The sequence below is a fragment of the Aulostomus chinensis genome, chromosome 23 (assembly GCF_037954235.1).
Source record: "Aulostomus chinensis isolate RoL2024-O1b breed Wild chromosome 23, RoL_Achi_v1.0, whole genome shotgun sequence".
NCBI lineage: Eukaryota > Metazoa > Chordata > Actinopteri > Syngnathiformes > Aulostomidae > Aulostomus > Aulostomus chinensis.
The window spans coordinates 20,152,750-20,167,462 of record NC_141342.1 but is presented as its reverse complement, the minus strand read 5'-3'; the positions used below and the strand labels follow the sequence as shown (position 1 = coordinate 20,167,462).

The following is a 14,713-nucleotide window of genomic DNA, read 5'->3' as shown; positions in this document are numbered from 1 at the left end:
TTCAGCAACAAAGGGCAGATGGTTTCCCCATCACAGCAACGACTGTATCACCTGTTCATCAGCTGCTCCTCACCTCCCCCAATTCATCCTGTCTGCTACTGTTGTCATTTGTTCCTTGAGGTCAGGAGATGGTCACAGAAGCTTAAGTGATTGACAAAATGCTTTCTGAGACTTATACTCCTAATCCACAGTATTTGTTAATTTAATTCCTACATAGGCATGTGAAAGTTGTGTCATACACCTGCTACCTAACATTTGGTTGCTCACACTTGTCTGTATGGTTGCCCATGCCCTATAGTCAGTTCCTTCGAACTGCAGGATTGAGTTGTGAACACTAGCACGTTTGACATTCAGAGTTCAAGTTAAGGGGACAGTGGAGCGCATGCTGGTGCGTTTAGCTGCCGCTGCCCACAGTGACTAATTTGTGAATTTTAAATTCTGCAGTAGATATTTACCTTCAGCAAACACGTCGCTGTTGGCTTTATACCTTGACTCCCCCATCAAAATGATCTGTCAGTTTTGTCTGATCTGCTCTGTTCAACTGTTGGGCTCCCTTGCTTTCCTGCTCCTACTGCTTTCCAGAAACATTCCTCTCTCGCTCAACATCCACGACCTTGCCTTGAGGTTTCTGCTCACCTGGACTGTCCTGTCCGTAATATCTAATCCATCATCAGCCTTACTCCAACACACAGTTGCAGAGCTCCAGCGTCAGCTCTACCTGTATAACCCGCCACAGATTCAGCCTCTCTGCCCTTACATAGCTCGCCCACCTCCTCAGAAATACATCCACCCAACTAAGCTACCAGATAACTCCTCTGCATTTAACTCCATCTGGCCACAACCTGACATCCTCTGAGTAACTCTAGTAGGCAAGTGGACCTTAGTGTTTCAGCCAGCCTTGACAGGTCAGCGAATACCAATAAGCAGAGCGATGTCAAAATAGGTGTAACATCCATTCTCTCACGGGCAAGGGCAACTGCTCCAGGACCTCCTCTGTGATGACTTGTATGACAGACATGGAAACTGACTTCACAGGTGAATGAGTCTGTACCACCTACCATTCCCTGTCTCACTGGCAGTAATCTACAGGTCTCCAGTTTTAATGTACACAAGACTCTTGACAATAGTTGATGTTTAAGAGCAACCCACCCACCCCCACTAAGTTCTCACTTCCCCACTCACTGCAATACTTGGTTTTTACTATTCATGTGTAATTTCAGTTAGGCTTTAATGTGCCTGCACATTTTACTGAATTACTGGTTTAGCACCTTTTGAGGTGTCTGCTACTCAACTGTTCCAGTAAGCTTCCCATGTCTGGTCATGGGAATTTTAAGCCTAGCTTTAAACTGTCCAAAACTAAGTCACATCTTTACTCTAAGATGTAGATGCCTTTTCCCTCTTGATAAACTACCCTTTACGAGGATCACCTTCATATTCTTAAGTCACTTCCCTCTGAAAGAGGGAGACTCAAACCATCCTGCTCCTCACCAGGACAACTCAAACTAGAGGTTTTGAGCAGCAAGACTGCGCTCTGTTCACAAGTCTTGTCACAGCACCAGGAAAAAAAAAAAAAACCCCTGCATACAGTGTTGAGTAAACTGCACGATTAGGAAGTTAGTTTTAAGTCATGTGCTCAGTGAGCCTGGGGTTAAAGTCAGAAATTGAGCAGGAGCACTGAAAAGGTAGCAAGTTTTAATGTACAAATTACAAGCAAACGTTGGTCCAGGTAGCCTGAAGTTGCCCTGCAACACAAGAACAAGTTAGTATAGAGCCGAGTCCTGAGTTTTCAGACCTCAAACTACTTCACCTCAGAATTTTCCTTTTGGTGGAACCAAAACAGGAGCTTTGACAGGAGTGGCAGCAGGCTTTGAGACAACCATGATGGGTTCAGGAAACTCAGGGGAGTACTTCTTTTGAGAAGAGAGCTCACGATATCTGTCATAGCCATTCCAGTTCTGGATGATGTAGGACGGTGGTGGCACAGGGAGAGATGTCTCCTCTGCAGTATCCGAGACACCTTTGGCACTGGGAGACTGAGTCAGGGAACCTGGGGATAGGCCTGCTCCCCCCAAGCCAGAAGCCTGGGATCCGCCACGTGAGGGGAAGCCTGCTCCCGCCGCACCAGAAGCCTGGGATCCGCCACGTGAGGGGAAGCCGGCTCCCGCCGCACCAGAAGCCTGGGATCCGCCACGTGAGGGGAAGCCGGCTCCCGCCGCACCAGAAGCCTGGGATCCGCCACGTGAGGGGAAGCCGGCTCCCGCCGCACCAGAAGCCTGGGATCCGCCACGTGAGGGGAAGCCGGCTCCCGCCGCACCAGAAGCCTGGGATCCGCCACGTGAGGGGAAACCGGCTCCCGCCGCACCAGAAGCCTGGGATCCGCCACGTGAGGGGAAGCCGGCTCCCGCCGCACCAGAAGCCTGGGATCCGCCACGTGAGGGGAAACCGGCTCCCGCCGCACCAGAAGCCTGGGAGCCACCGGCGCTTGGGAAGAAGCCTGCACCAGAGGCCTGGGAGCCACCGGCGCTTGGGAAGAAGCCTGCACCAGAGGCCTGGGAGCCACCGGCGCTTGGGAAGAAGCCTGCACCAGAGGCCTGGGAGCCACCGGCGCTTGGGAAGAAGCCTGCACCAGAGGCCTGGGAGCCACCGGCGCTTGGGAAGAAGCCTGCACCAGAGGCCTGGGAGCCACCGGCGCTTGGGAAGAAGCCTGCACCAGAGGCCTGGGAGCCACCGGCGCTTGGGAAGAAGCCTGCACCAGAGGCCTGGGAGCCACCGGCGCTTGGGAAGAAGCCTGCACCAGAGGCCTGGGAGCCACCGGCGCTTGGGAAGAAGCCTGCACCAGAGGCCTGGGAGCCACCGGCGCTTGGGAAGAAGCCTGCACCAGAGGCCTGGGAGCCACCGGCGCTTGGGAAGAAGCCTGCACCAGAGGCCTGGGAGCCACCGGCGCTTGGGAAGAAGCCTGCACCCGCCGCACCAGAGGCCTGGGAGCCACCGGCGCTTGGGAAGAAGCCTGCACCCGCCGCACCAGAGGCCTGGGAGCCACCGGCGCTTGGGAAGAAGCCTGCACCCGCCGCACCAGAGGCCTGGGAGCCGCCGGCGCTTGGGAAGAAGCCTGCACCCGCCGAACCAGAGGCCTGGGAGCCGCCGGCGCTTGGGAAGAAGCCTGCACCCGCCGAACCAGAGGCCTGGGAGCCGCCGGCGCTTGGGAAGAAGCCTGCACCCGCCGAACCAGAGGCCTGGGAGCCGCCGGCGCTTGGGAAGAAGCCTGCACCCGCCGAACCAGAGGCCTGGAAGCCACCGGCGCTTGGGAAGAAGCCTGCACCCGCCGAACCAGAGAACAGGGGTTCATTGAAGCTTGGAGAGGCAGTCACTCCACGTGCCAGGGACCCCAGATGATGTGACCCTCCAGCTGGAAGGCTTAATGATCCAGAGCCCGATGCACCAGGGTATTGTTCATACTCTGGTAAAGAGAGTCATATTTAATATCCAAGTTATGATAAAGGGGGTGAATGCATAAGTTTTGCTCTGCCATTTACATCTGAATCTGACCCTTCTTTGATACAAGTGTATACTGGGAACTGTACCTTTTTCTACTGGGTAGCAGAGTCCACTGCTCAATAATAGACAGATCAAAGAAACTCTGGAAGAAAATATAAGGCATGTAGTCATTTAAAGGTTGCATTTTCTGAAAAGGTGCACTCATCGCTTAATTAAACTGCAACCTCACCTTGCAATGAGTTCACACCTCATGTTTGCACAGAATACAAGCAGTTCAGCTCAGCAGCCTGGTGGAGACTGTGGTGAGAAGCTGCTCCTTATATTGTCATCAAGTGATTGATGACAGCTGGGGACCAATCAAGAGGCTCCACCTGTTTCCAGTCACAGACGCATTCAGGTTCTTCAGATCAAGAGCGCCATCTTGTGTTCCAAATTGCAAAATCTACCTGTCGACTTGTATCCCTGTTATATACTTATTTGTTTTTAATTGACTTTCATAAATCAGTTGGGTTGCACATTCCTAATGAATACAAACATTTCGTAATATTTGAATACACTGATGGACAAAAACGATGATGGCAATCAATCAGGTTGTGTTTGGTCTGCAAGTGGTGTTGCTATCAAATGAATGTGATGTACATAACTATGACAATATTGTCCCTCCTATCGTTTCAGTATGTGACCAGTCTGATGAAATGACATGTGTCCTTTCCAATTTACCCCCTTGCCAAGCCACACCCCCTAAATGCAGACTGGCTGTCACAGCACAGAATGGCTCAGACAGACAGCTGACATTTTCACGCTGGTGTTCCACTGACTCCTTTGCAAAAGTTTAAGTGAATCTTCTTTATCAAGCTGATTTTGTATTCTCTAAGCAAGTTATGCCAAAACATTGTTGTTGAAGGAGCGAGCACAAACTGTGTACATATCATTGCGTTTTTTTGTCAAGGGAACCGACATGCATTCAGTTGGTGATGCAGAAAGTCTGAGCAAGAATATTGCATGCCACGCTACTTGCAAAGCTGTACTTGGTCTCTCTGAACTACTGAGTATGTTTGTCGTCTCTGGCCATTTGCCCACAATGGGTATGAAAGAGGCCTTCTATAAAATCACAGGTAACATACATTTATAGTTCATGATATTAATAATCAGTTTGATAGATAGATTTATGTATTATATTTCACATGCGAGTATTCATCAAGTGTTGTGAATTTCTTGGAGATTAATAAACTATCTAAGTCCTTTATAGGATTCCTGAGGGAGATTAAGAGCTTTGGATATGGGAGGCACAGGAAGTGCACAGACTGGTAAAATAAAAAAAATAAACGTGAATTTACACAATTTTCTGCCAACATTCTTCTCTTGCCTTATTTACAGCAACTGTTGCATTTTGCTGTCACTTGTTCAATATTGTTCATAAACCTCCATTACAGTCACTTGTTCTTAACTAAAGTGGCACGCGATCTATCCATTTCCAATGAGTCACATGATGCGTGAAACACCCCTTTTTATGAGGACACGCACAGATCCTGAAGCAGAAAGACTGAATTGACAATCATATTCACCGTTGTGATACTACTTATGTCTGATATCTAGTTTAGGGTTTGTCAAGACAGTTTATGCCTGGCTATGTTGAACTTGCTTCATAGTGCACCCTGTGGGATAGGTTGGATTGACACCCCCCCCCCCCCAAACCCTGAACCGTGTCAGCTGTGTATAAAGCTATAAAGACATCCTCAAATTCAGTTGAAGCGTTTAAAAAAAAACAAAAAAAAAACTCTCAGCCGCTCAATTAAATTTGAACATATTTTAAATTGTGTCATACAGACCAGCTGCTTTGGCTTCTTAATTATCCTTAATTTCCAACATGTGATCTGTTCAAAAAAAAGTTACATGTTCAGTGACAGTTTCCTCGCAGTCACTGGCTAGAGTTCAGGCTCATGTGTACCCTGATGCAAAGGAGTTAGCTGATTCTAATGTCCTTCAAGTGCAGTTTGTAGGCTTCTGTTGGTAGTATTTCCCCAGGGAATCTAATTAGTGAAAGCCATGCTTGCTATAAAGGCTGACATCGCAGTTGTAAGGGGGGGGGGGGGGGAGATTCTTCTGTCAGAATTATGACCAGGGAGTTTGTAATACAGGGTTGATACATGAACATCGACATGTTCACTCACCAGAGCGATAATTTAAAACCCCCTGTAAAGAACTTCAGCTTCCAGTTGCATTTCAATTTAAGTGCGCGCTGTTTGACACAAGTTAAACATCCATTCCAGTGGAAAAATGCCTTCAGGTATTATAGCTTTACTCACTTCCTACCACTGCAATGAGGACATCACATCAGAAGATTTTACCACAAGTAGTTTATTGCTAAACAAATCAGGGCATTTCCACCTGCAAGAAGATAATGATTGTCATCGCCAGATTGTGAGTCACCTTAGATTTTTCTTCCTTGGGGCTGAACCACTACAGGAAACTCAGTGGAGTACTTCTGAGAGTAGCGCTCACAATATCTGTCATAGCCGTTCCAGTTCTGGATGATATAAGACTCCTTTGGCACCAGAGGCCTGGGAGCCACCAGCGCCTACATTTCCATTTAGCAGACGCTTTTGTCCAAAGCGACATACAACACAAGCAAGAATTCAGACTTAAGGAAAAACCCATAGGAAGCGCAGAAGTGCTTCAGTTGTGATTTGGTCACAGGTACTGCCATCTAGTGGCAGAAGAAGTGTCACCTCCCCAGATTCTGGATCATCTGCAGAGGCTTGTAGGAGTATGCAGGGAGGCCTGCCAGAAGAGAGTTGCAGTAGTCAATGTAGGATAGGTACTTTATTTGTCCCAAACTGGGAAATTCTCTTATTGCAGCAGCACTATAAAAGTACAAAAATAAAATAACCATAAAATTAAAATCTACAATGTGCCAGAATATGGAGCAAAATTAAATAAGGAAATACTGTAAACTTGTCATTTGTATGAGTAATGTGCAATGTCCAAGTGTGCAAAATGAGAAGAGTTAGGAGATGTACAGGATATTTACAAAAAAGTACAGTGAAGTGACCATCAAATCAAATGTGACTATTGTACAGAGCTATTGCTTGTGGCAGAAATGACTTTTTGTACCGCTCTGTGCGACAACAAAGCTGCAAAAGTCTTAGAAAAGGAGCTCCGTTGTCTGTCCAGTGTGTGGTGGAGAGGGTGGTCAGGATTATCCATGATGGATAACAGTTGTTCAGTGTCCTCTCCACCACCACCTCCACAGTGTCCTGCCTACAGCCAATGACGGAGCCAGCCTTCTTAATAAGTTTATTAAGTCTGTTAGAGTCCCTGGCTCTGATGTGTGGGATGACAAGAGCCTGAACCAGAAGCTGTGTGGTCTGTTGGTTCAGGAAGGGTCTGATCTTCCTGATGTTGTAGAGGGCGCCTGGGTAGAGGCCTGCCCCAGCATTCAGGGCTTCATTGGTGAAGCGGCATCTCCTCCATGCCCCAGGGACTGTCGTAGATATGAACCTCCAGAAGGAAAGCTTAGTGATCAAGAGGCAGATGCAGCACCGGAGGTTGAGGTAGCTGTGTAGGGATCTTCATAGCCTGGTAAAGAGATTTAGGGAATATTTTGCCAAGCAAGAACATGAAGGCTTTGATAAGAATTAAGACCCCTTTAAAGATTTACTATAAATATCTTAAGTTTAACCTGCTTTAATACAAGTTGTATACTGGGAATGTACCTTCTTTGTCTACTGGGTAGCAAACACCACTGCTAAATAACAGCAGACATATCCAAGAAACCCTAGAAGACATACAGTTACATTTCTTAAACTTTGCATTGAGTTGAGTTGAGTTGAACAACCTCACCTTGCAAAAAGTTCAAGCCTCATGTTGGAACAGAGAACAAGCAGTTCAACTTCAGCAGCCTGGTGAAGACTGTAGACAGAAGCTGTTTCTTATATTCTCATCAATGGTGACTGATGACACCTACAGACCAATCAAGAGGCTCCATCTGTTTGCAATCACAGGAGGGAGTTTACAACCCCATTTCCATGATGCAAAAACGGTTGTTTCCATGTGTTATGGCCTTTCGTTTACACGAAAACAAGCTTCAAGTCACCGAAAACAAAGCTTCAAGTCACCGAAAACGGACATTTTTGAAAACCCCCGCCAAAGACGAGATTTTGAAAAACTCCGTTTTCACATTTGCATCTCAACCGGGGAAATGGACATTTAGGCTTCAGAACGTCTAACTAACTCGTGTCGTTCGTTTTTTTCTAGAATTCTCATTGTCAAGCATGACTTTACGCTTCTCGTTACACTGCCACCTGTACGTTCGGCATGCTCATAGCAGCTTTTAACAATGTATATATGCAGGTTCGGGTAAATGAAGATATTTTGAAAACAGTCCGGTGTCAATATTATTTTTGAAAACGTAGAGGGGGAACACAACCTTTTTTACCCAGCTATGTGTAAACGTGGCCTATGTGTGTGCACATGTATGGAATAGTTTATTCCTCTTGGTAATGTTTTGTGCACGCTGGAAGATATTTCAGATCTTGAACATGGATACAAAAAGATTAGTGACAACAGCCGTAATGAGTTTTTCCACTGTTGATCCATCTTTTAATCATAAGGCTCACACTAGTTAACTCATTCAAGACCACACACTTAGCAGCTGTCCTTCACAGTGGCATGACTGTGACTAGGGGTCTCAAACACCAGTAATCATGACAAAATCTTGGCAGAAGAAATCATGAACCAGAAGGACTTGGTGTGTTTCCTTACAACAGCATGAGTCAACCGAAATCAGAAATGAGTGGCATGGTTGCTGTATTTTGGCTTACGAGTTGGAATTTTAGCATTTCATAGCTAGCTATGCTTCTACAGTACCCAGGGTGAGGGGGAGAATCTCTTGTGAATAGGTCTTTTACCCATGTTTTTATAGTAATGCTTCTGAGCGTTGTTGGCACATGAAAGTTGCCTACACCACATACAACATTGAGTTGCAACACTGAGTTCCTGCAGAGAAACTCCATGTTGAGTGTGTTCGGCCAATTCTCTTCATACCACTCTACCCAGTTGTCTCCAGTAGCAAGGACTAAGATGAAATGCTAGTGGTGGCAGCCAGCATTATGTTCAAATTTGACTGATGTTGCAGGTCATACTAAAACAGATTAAGCACACTACCAAGATGTGTTTGTCTTGCTGCCTTAAGTGAATTTGTGGTTTCAAAGTCTTAACAGGGTGCACTCATGTACGGGTTTGGGGTGATTTGTATGTCTTGGGCCTTCTGCATTTCGCACACTTGGAGTCCCCCCTTGGAAGTAGGCCAATAATGCTTATGAGTACCTTTGCACTCCCATCCTCCTTTTAAAAAAAGTGCTTTAATTATGCTACCAAGATTTCAGAAAATTCTGCAAAACCTAAATTCCAAGGCAAAAAATGAAGTTTAATCCTTTGATTTTTTTGACTGAGGAAAAAAAAAAAAGTGCCTGAAACCTCTGACAGGTCAAGTGCACATCTGGAAGTTAACAGAAAGCACTTGTGTCTCAGATACATGCAGCTTTTAGAAATTAACAGGGGTCAGGTTTTTTGTAGTAGTAATTTTATTAGCAATGACAGTTATCTTTAACAAATCTCAGCATTTAGAACCATCTTCAGGTTACCCTTATGCCTCACCAAAATCTTCCTTGGGCCTGAGCCACAACAGGAGCCTGAGGCTGGGCCTTGACTGGAGTCTTGCTTGGAGTGGCGGCAGGCTTGGAGACCAGAACGGTGATGGGTTCAGGGAACTCTGGGGAGTATCTCTTGTGGGAGTAGAGATCACGATATCTGTCGTAGCCGTTCCAGTTCTGGATGATGTAGGATGGTGGTGGCACAGGGAGAGAGGTCTCCTCAGCAGTGTCAAAGACTCCTTTGGCACCAGAAGACTGAGACTGGGAGCTCGGGTCAAAGGCTGCGCCAGCTGAACCCCCGAAGCTTGGAAAGACCTGAACTCCCTCTGGGATCCTCCGGTTAGCCAAGCCGCCAGTGAACGAGCCTCTGTTGCCACTGAGAGAGCTCCCGGCGGAGCTTCCAGAAGGAAGTGAGCCTGAACCCACAGCTGAGTGTCCACCTGATCCAGTAGCAGAGGTGTGGGTGAAGTCAACTTGGCTTGGGAAAACAGGGGGGTTGACCAAGATAGCAGCACCTGGTGAAGGGTCTGCAACAGCTACTGAGGGGTAGGTGGTGCCATATGACCCAACATAACTGTTGGGTTCATAACCAGGGTAGACACCTGCACCTGGGTAGGCACCTGTGGCCACACCTGAAGATCCCTGGCTGGACTGGGATGGCTTGTTAACTGGAACAGGTAGAAATGGAGGTTAATATTCTGGTGCAGAAATTGCAATTAGTTTTTGGATTAAGAAATATACCTCCTTGCGCTGCAGGAAAACAAGTACCACTGCTAAGCAGCAGGCAGATCCAGAAAATCCTGGAAGACAGTTTTGTAAGTTGCATTGTTTCTTAATTATTAAAGCATATGATAACAGAACCACAAGCCGACCTTGCTACAAACCCAAGCTCCATATTTGGTACCAGTAGGAACAGTTCAGCTTCTTCAGCTGGATGGTGATTGAAGACAGAAGCTGCTTTTTATACTGTCCTCCTAATCAAAGCGATTGATGACACCTGGAGACCAATCAAGAGGCTCCACTTGTGACCAATCAGTAAAGAAGAATGTAGGGCCTTCACATCAAGAGCACCATCATTAACCAAAAGGTAGCTAGTTCAAGTCCCCCCCCCCCCCCAAGAAATAAAATGTACTCTCCATATTCTAAATTAATAACCAGGTGAGTCACTGAAGTACTGGAGGAACAGCAAATTTCCCAAACACACTCCAAACCAAGAGAGGGCAGCTTATTACAAGAAAACTATGGTGTCCAGTTCTATCATCAACAAAGAAATGACAATTTCCTTAGCGCCAATTGTGTGGCAAAACTCAGTTTACAATTACATTGCAGTTCCATCAATGCAGTTAAAAATTGTGGACTCAACAGTGGATCACCATTCTGTATCAAGTATGCAGGTAGAAAAACTATGGCAAGACAGACAAGTGCTTGGTAGTTTGCTTTTAAACAATTTTCACCCTTCCCACCTGGAATGAAGGCGTTTGCTTCAAAACAATGCGTGGCATCGAGTTCTGAACAGAGCTCACTTCAGTCACGTTTTTAAGTCTTCATTTATTGAAGGGATTACAGGTTATTTTTGACAACATTGAAGGATAATATTCCACCTTTTACATTCTTATATATATTTTGATGCCTTTTATCTTCATTGAACATTCTGAACTGCGGAAACTGTTCAATCACAAATTCACGAACGCAATGAATGAATTCAACACAGGGAATTATTACAGACTGTCAGTGTTTCTGTTTTTCTGTCCTGTAGTTATTTCACTGCTTTATGTTCCTCGCTGAGCTCCAACATCCCAACCAAGAGGATAACCGCTGTGTTTATCGTCTCTATCGATCCACACAATTTTATTTAATTTAAAAGCTCCAATGAAAGCAGGCAGAAGGAGCTGAAGTGACTTCAGAGAGCGAATGAAAGAGACTCGGACACAATCCAGGCCTTTTCCTCCGGGAAGATGAAAGTGAAGTGTGTGTTGGAAAAGAGCTCTTAAGGGCTGCTTGCGTTTGTTGTCTGTTTTGTTGCTGCCTGACCTTTGACCTCGCTGCAAAGATGCTACTACAAGTAGAACAAAAGCTTCAAACAGTGAGAGGTGGTCTGAAGACACAGACTCACTGTGTCTGGTTTTCCTATGAAGCTCAGAATTTGTCTGTATGAGCAGCATCCAGGTGGTTTGGTTCTCTAACACGACACACAGCAGTGTTGCTCTTTAGCTGCTAAATGTTCACTAGCTAGTTGCTGATGTGACGTCAGATTTTACAGCTTCTTCTGTGAAAACATACAAGAAATGGAAAAGAAACTTTCCAGTGCTGCTGTAGAACACGAGTGAGAATATTTCTTCATGACTTGGTTTGCATGTGATTAAAAGTGCTTTCCACAGACAAAAACATAGGGAGCTGGAACAACCTCTACAGGAGTAGCTATGCTTTCCATCATGTTCAGTTAAAAGTGATATGGGGGGTGTAGTCGATAAAAAGCCAGAACCAGATTTTCTGCCTGGGAGCATTACCTCTATGACCTTCCTGCTGCCTTCAAACCTTTGTTGATCTTGACCCTCCTGTCTGGCAGGAAGCTCCATGCTAATTAGCTTTGACCTCCATCTGCATCGAGTCAAAATAGCAACACTCCACCTGTCCTGCCCGCATAGCCATAGTCATTAATTCTTAGCCGAATTTGTGTGTGTCTGTGTGTGTGCGCTGCAGGGATGTTCGTCTTTGCCCTGAAAACTCAGAATCTCTCTCCAACCATGTCTTTGACTCATGGACATTTAAATGTCCACTCACACTAGTTAAGAGCTCACACCTTGATATCGTTTGTGTTTGTTTACTTATGAGCTTGTATTTGTACACCAGTATTTGCATACTCTTTAATACAGCTCATTTTTACCTTGTCTTTTTATAGACCGAGGATTTCTTTAATGCAGCAAGAGTGCTCCATGTTAAGCTTGTTTTTAAGTTAATTCAGAACCAATAAAGTACATCCGCTACTTTATGAAATATATGCGGACACCCAAATGATCCCATGACCTCCTTGGTGGAGGACTAATGTCTTGATAGGAACTCGTACTTTTATCTTTCAAGTTGGCATCTACCTGGCCCGGTGATGGCCTTGGAAAGGTGATGATCAGTCAACATCCAGCTTTTGTCCTAGCAATCTCTCCAACATGGCTGATGGTCCTCAGCAGTTTCCTAGCAACGCAGAGCAATGTATGCCAAGTGCTACTAACTGATAAACCAGCAGATGAAACCCGTAGTAACCCTGGAGGTGGACCAACAACCTTTAGCCCGACCACAGAGCCAGACAGACACATGAATGGACTCTTCAGGTACCATCTCTTGTTCAGGCTTGATATTGTTTTTGGCTCCGTGCCTCACAAAGCCGAGTGCTAGACCACAAACAGCCTGCAATTACCTCAAGAGGCAATTAAACACTGAAGCTAAAGATGTAATTGTTATTTATCCTCCCTTTTCTTTCATCGTCCATCTTTTACATATCAAAGGCAGGTTCAGAGAGAGCTGCTGGACAATGACACAGAGCCTGAAGTTGCAACAAACACATTGGATTAAAAAATGTCACCTGACTACAGCACCCTTTAGGGAAATAAAAAGTTTGTGAATGAAAGCACGGGAAATTAATTTAGTATCAGTGGATTTGGATTGTTAGACGTGTACTGCAACTCCAGGGTCTGTGAATGTGCTGTAAGTTCAGTGCTCCAGTACTACAGTGACTCACTATCACCCCATGAGGATAAACATGGTAATACCAGACACACAACACCTGGTTAATAACTTAGAATATACAAAGTACATTTTATCTCATTGGGGGTGGGGGGAGCTTGAACTAGCTACCTTTTGGTTAATGATGGCGATCTTGATGGAGTTAAGGCCCAGAATTCTTCTTCGCTGATTGGCAACAAGTGGAGCCTCTTGATTGGTCTCCAGGTGTCATCAATCACTTTGATTTGGAGGACAGTATAAAAAGCAACTTCTGTCTTCAGTCACCATCCAGCTGAAGAAGCTGAACTGTTCCTATTAGTACCAAACATGGAGCTTGGGTTTGTGGCAAGGTGAGTTGATGATTCTGTTTTTACAAACTTTTGTTATAGTTTTAGAAAAATTGTAACTTATAAAACTGTCTTCAGGATTTCTTGGATCTGCCTGCTGCTCAGCAGTGGTGCTTGTTTTCCTGCAGCACAAGGAGGTATGGAAAGTCAAAATGACACAAATCCTTGTGCCAGATTTATGACACTCCCTTAATCTGTTCCAGTTAACAAGCCATCCCAGGCCAGCCAGGGATCTTCAGGTGTGGCCACAGGTGCTTACCCAGGTGCAGGTGTCTACCCTGGTTATGACCCCAACAGTTATGTCGGGTCATATGACACCACCTATCCCTCAGTAGCTGTTGCAGACCCTTCACCAGGTGCTGCTATGTTGGTCAACCCCCCTGTTTTCCCAAGCCAAGTTGACTTCACCCACACCTCTGCTACTGGATCAGGTGGACACTCAGCTGTGGGTTCAGGCTCACTTCCTTCTGGAAGCTCCGCCGGGAGCTCTCTCAGTGGCAACAGAGGCTCGTTCACTGGCGGCTTGGCTAACGGGAGGATCCCAGAAGGAGTTCAGGTCTTTCCAAGCTTCGGGGGTTCAGCAGGTGCAGCCTTTGACCCGAGCTCCCAGTCTCAGTCTTCTGGTGCCAAAGGACTCTGGGATACCACTGAGGAGACCTCTCTCCCTGTGCCACCACCATCCTACATCATCCAGAACTGGAACGGCTACGACAGATATCGTGATCTCTACTCCCACAAGAGATACTCCCCAGAGTTCCCTGAACCCATCACCGTTCTGGTCTCCAAGCCTGCCGCCGCTCCAAGCAAGACTCCAGTCAAGGCTCAGGCTCCTGTTGTGGCTCAGGCCCAAGGAAGATTTTGGTGAGGCAAAGAACACCTTGAAGATGCTTCGGCATTTTGCCATGAGTTGTGCAGGATGTTTCCATGTACCAATAAATTGATGAGACCATGCTTTGTCTGACTATTACTCTTGGAAAAACTCCCTGTCAACACTTCCAGGTCTTGCTGCTCACCATTAACTTGCAGTTCTGTAGTGCAGCCAACTACTCCAGCAGTCAATGTAGACCTCTTGCAAAGGTGTAACGGGTACCTGCTTCTGGGAAGCAAATTTTTCACTGTAGGAGTCAAACTTCTGAAGTCTTTGGTTTTCTCAAAAGATGAAATTAATGGAAAAAATTACAGATGAAAATTTTGACACTCCTAAAATAACGGCAACATAAGTTGCCTCAAACGATGCTAAATACAGTTCCTGACCACTATGGCCGAGAGGCTACACCACCCAAAGTCCATGATGTACAGTTTCCCTACAGGATGGTGCTTAAATGCCATAATGGTCCTGTTTATTCACAGGCATGAACAAGACCTAACAAAAAGGTCTTAACCACTCAGTCTTCACTGAAAATCAGGGATTCTGCAGAGCACAGATGTGGTTGAAAATGACTGGGCAAGTCACAAGGTGGAAGTTAAGAACACTTTCACTAGAATAAAAACTGGTACGGTTTA

The 14,713-nt window shown here is 45.9% G+C and overlaps 3 protein-coding genes across 5 annotated transcripts; 1 reads left to right on the top strand and 2 right to left on the bottom strand.

Annotated features, from left to right (window-relative positions):
• Positions 1–1,675: 1,675 nt before the first annotated feature.
• On the bottom strand, positions 1,676–3,789 carry LOC147239993 (uncharacterized). Of its 3 annotated transcripts, none has more exons than XM_086195777.1 (5): positions 3,725–3,789; positions 3,582–3,637; positions 3,110–3,457; positions 1,808–2,914; positions 1,676–1,742 (listed from the first exon to the last, which is right to left on the bottom strand). In XM_086195777.1, exons 1-4 carry the CDS (start codon positions 3,745–3,747, stop codon positions 1,809–1,811), a joined length of 1,533 nt encoding a protein of 510 aa, XP_086051903.1. In that variant the 5' UTR covers positions 3,748–3,789; the 3' UTR covers positions 1,676–1,742; position 1,808. The 3 variants fall into 3 exon arrangements, with proteins under 3 accessions (XP_086051903.1, XP_086051904.1, XP_086051905.1); XM_086195778.1 differs by having other exon boundaries at positions 1,808–2,956; positions 3,314–3,457; XM_086195779.1 differs by having other exon boundaries at positions 3,314–3,457.
• A 5,264-nt stretch (positions 3,790–9,053) lies between these two features.
• On the bottom strand, positions 9,054–10,102 carry LOC147239992 (uncharacterized). Its single transcript, XM_086195417.1, has 3 exons — positions 10,022–10,102; positions 9,891–9,949; positions 9,054–9,817 (listed from the first exon to the last, which is right to left on the bottom strand). The coding sequence occupies exons 1-3, from the start codon at positions 10,042–10,044 to the stop codon at positions 9,150–9,152; spliced, it is 750 nt and encodes a 249-aa protein (XP_086051543.1). The 5' UTR covers positions 10,045–10,102; the 3' UTR covers positions 9,054–9,149.
• Positions 10,103–13,121: 3,019 nt separating this feature from the next.
• On the top strand, positions 13,122–14,161 carry LOC147239991 (uncharacterized). Its single transcript, XM_086195408.1, has 3 exons — positions 13,122–13,213; positions 13,289–13,347; positions 13,414–14,161. The coding sequence occupies exons 1-3, from the start codon at positions 13,191–13,193 to the stop codon at positions 14,073–14,075; spliced, it is 744 nt and encodes a 247-aa protein (XP_086051534.1). The 5' UTR covers positions 13,122–13,190; the 3' UTR covers positions 14,076–14,161.
• Positions 14,162–14,713: the final 552 nt, after the last annotated feature.

Excerpts from the sequence above, each read along its gene's own strand:
- LOC147239991 (XM_086195408.1), top strand. The coding sequence starts at position 13,191 with ATGGAGCTTGGGTTTGTGGCAAG. Across the intron at positions 13,214-13,288 it reads GAGCTTGGGTTTGTGGCAAG|GATTTCTTGGATCTGCCTGC; the intron begins GTGAGTTGATGA and ends AACTGTCTTCAG. Across the intron at positions 13,348-13,413 it reads TTTTCCTGCAGCACAAGGAG|TTAACAAGCCATCCCAGGCC; the intron begins GTATGGAAAGTC and ends AATCTGTTCCAG.
- LOC147239993 (XM_086195777.1), bottom strand. The coding sequence starts at position 3,747 with ATGAGGTGTGAACTCATTGCAAG. Across the intron at positions 3,638-3,724 it reads AGGTGTGAACTCATTGCAAG|AGTTTCTTTGATCTGTCTAT; the intron begins GTGAGGTTGCAG and ends ATTTTCTTCCAG. Across the intron at positions 2,915-3,109 it reads CTCTGGTTCGGCGGGTGCAG|GCTTCTTCCCAAGCGCCGGT; the intron begins GCTTCTTCCCAA and ends CCTCTGGTGCAG.
- LOC147239992 (XM_086195417.1), bottom strand. The coding sequence starts at position 10,044 with ATGGAGCTTGGGTTTGTAGCAAG. Across the intron at positions 9,950-10,021 it reads GAGCTTGGGTTTGTAGCAAG|GATTTTCTGGATCTGCCTGC; the intron begins GTCGGCTTGTGG and ends ACTGTCTTCCAG. Across the intron at positions 9,818-9,890 it reads TTTTCCTGCAGCGCAAGGAG|TTAACAAGCCATCCCAGTCC; the intron begins GTATATTTCTTA and ends TACCTGTTCCAG.